The sequence below is a fragment of the Histoplasma capsulatum genome, genomic scaffold (genome assembly GCF_000149585.1).
Source record: "Histoplasma capsulatum NAm1 scaffold_234 genomic scaffold, whole genome shotgun sequence".
Lineage (NCBI taxonomy): Eukaryota > Fungi > Ascomycota > Eurotiomycetes > Onygenales > Ajellomycetaceae > Histoplasma > Histoplasma mississippiense.
The window spans coordinates 1-1,180 of NW_001813748.1; the positions used below are offsets into that span (position 1 = coordinate 1).

Here is a 1,180-nt window from a genome sequence, read left to right on the forward strand (position 1 = left end):
CCGCACAGTTTTGATCTCCCTCCGTCCTAGCTATATTATCCGATCTCATTCGGCTGCGCTCATTTGTCTATCTTGGTTTTGTGCTTGTTGAACCTTATTCCTAGACAATGTCTAGCCCAAAGGATGAGGGGTCGGGTGTCCCCGCTGGCAGTCGGGGTTCCTGGTCGTCGTTCTTGAAGGTGAGGGGGAGACAAGTTAATTGAGTACATTTTTTGCAAGAAAAGAAAAATGATATTGCGGAACATATCCCATCTGCCCTTTGAAATACTTCTCTGACATTTCGATTTGTAGTCAATCGCCTCTTTTAACGGCGATCTCTCCTCCCTAACCGCTCCGCCCTTTATCCTCTCCGCCACCTCCCTCGTCGAATACTCCGCTTACTGGGCCGAGCATCCAAAGATCTTTGTTGCACCAGCCAAAGAGCCCGATCCCGAGAAACGTGCCCTCCTTGTGTTAAAATGGTTCCTTAGCACGCTCCATCAGCAATATTGTAGCCGTAGCGAGAAGTTGGGTAGCGAGAAGAAGCCGCTAAATCCGTTCTTGGGTGAGCTGTTTCTGGGGAAGTGGGAGGATGATGGCGACGTTGGAGAAACACGACTTGTTAGCGAGCAAGTAAGGTTCGTAATTCGTTAGTGCAACTTTTTGTTATCTGATTCCCAGCAATTTTCCGGAGAGTTTGTGGTGTGCTGGAAATGCTTACTCTCTCTGGTAGCCATCATCCACCTGTAACGGCTTATGCAATCGAGAATGAGAAGCATGGTGTGCAGGTAAGCCATCATTCCACTCGATAAGTTTGAGATGCAACTTGTTGACATTAGAACTTGAATCTTTTTGGTTTTCCGTGGCGTTCAGCTACAAGGATATAACGCCCAGAAAGCTTCGTTCTCGAGTACCATAAACGTGAAACAAATCGGACATGCCATATACTCCCTCACTCCGCTACCTACCACAGCCAACCCATCCCCAGAACGGGAAACATACCTCATAACTCTCCCGTCACTGCACATCGAATCCCTAATTTACGGAACCCCCTTCGTCGAGCTCAACCGACATACTCAGATCGTTAGTTCCACCGGCTACGTTGCCAAGATCGAATACTCGGGCAAAGGATGGGTGAGCGGGAAGAAGAACTCCTTCAACGCCATCCTATACCACGAGAGCGAAGGCGAAAAGAAACCCC

The 1,180-nt window shown here is 48.6% G+C and overlaps 1 protein-coding gene across 1 annotated transcript; it reads left to right on the forward strand.

Annotated features, from left to right (window-relative positions):
* Positions 1 to 107: 107 nt before the first annotated feature.
* On the forward strand, positions 108 to 1,113 carry HCAG_09326 (predicted protein; the record flags this gene model as incomplete). The annotated part of the gene is made up of 4 exons (XM_001535707.1): positions 108 to 179; positions 292 to 617; positions 713 to 767; positions 853 to 1,113. Coding segments are annotated over 4 exons (714 nt in total), but the record flags the coding sequence as incomplete, so codon positions are not given.
* Positions 1,114 to 1,180: the final 67 nt, after the last annotated feature.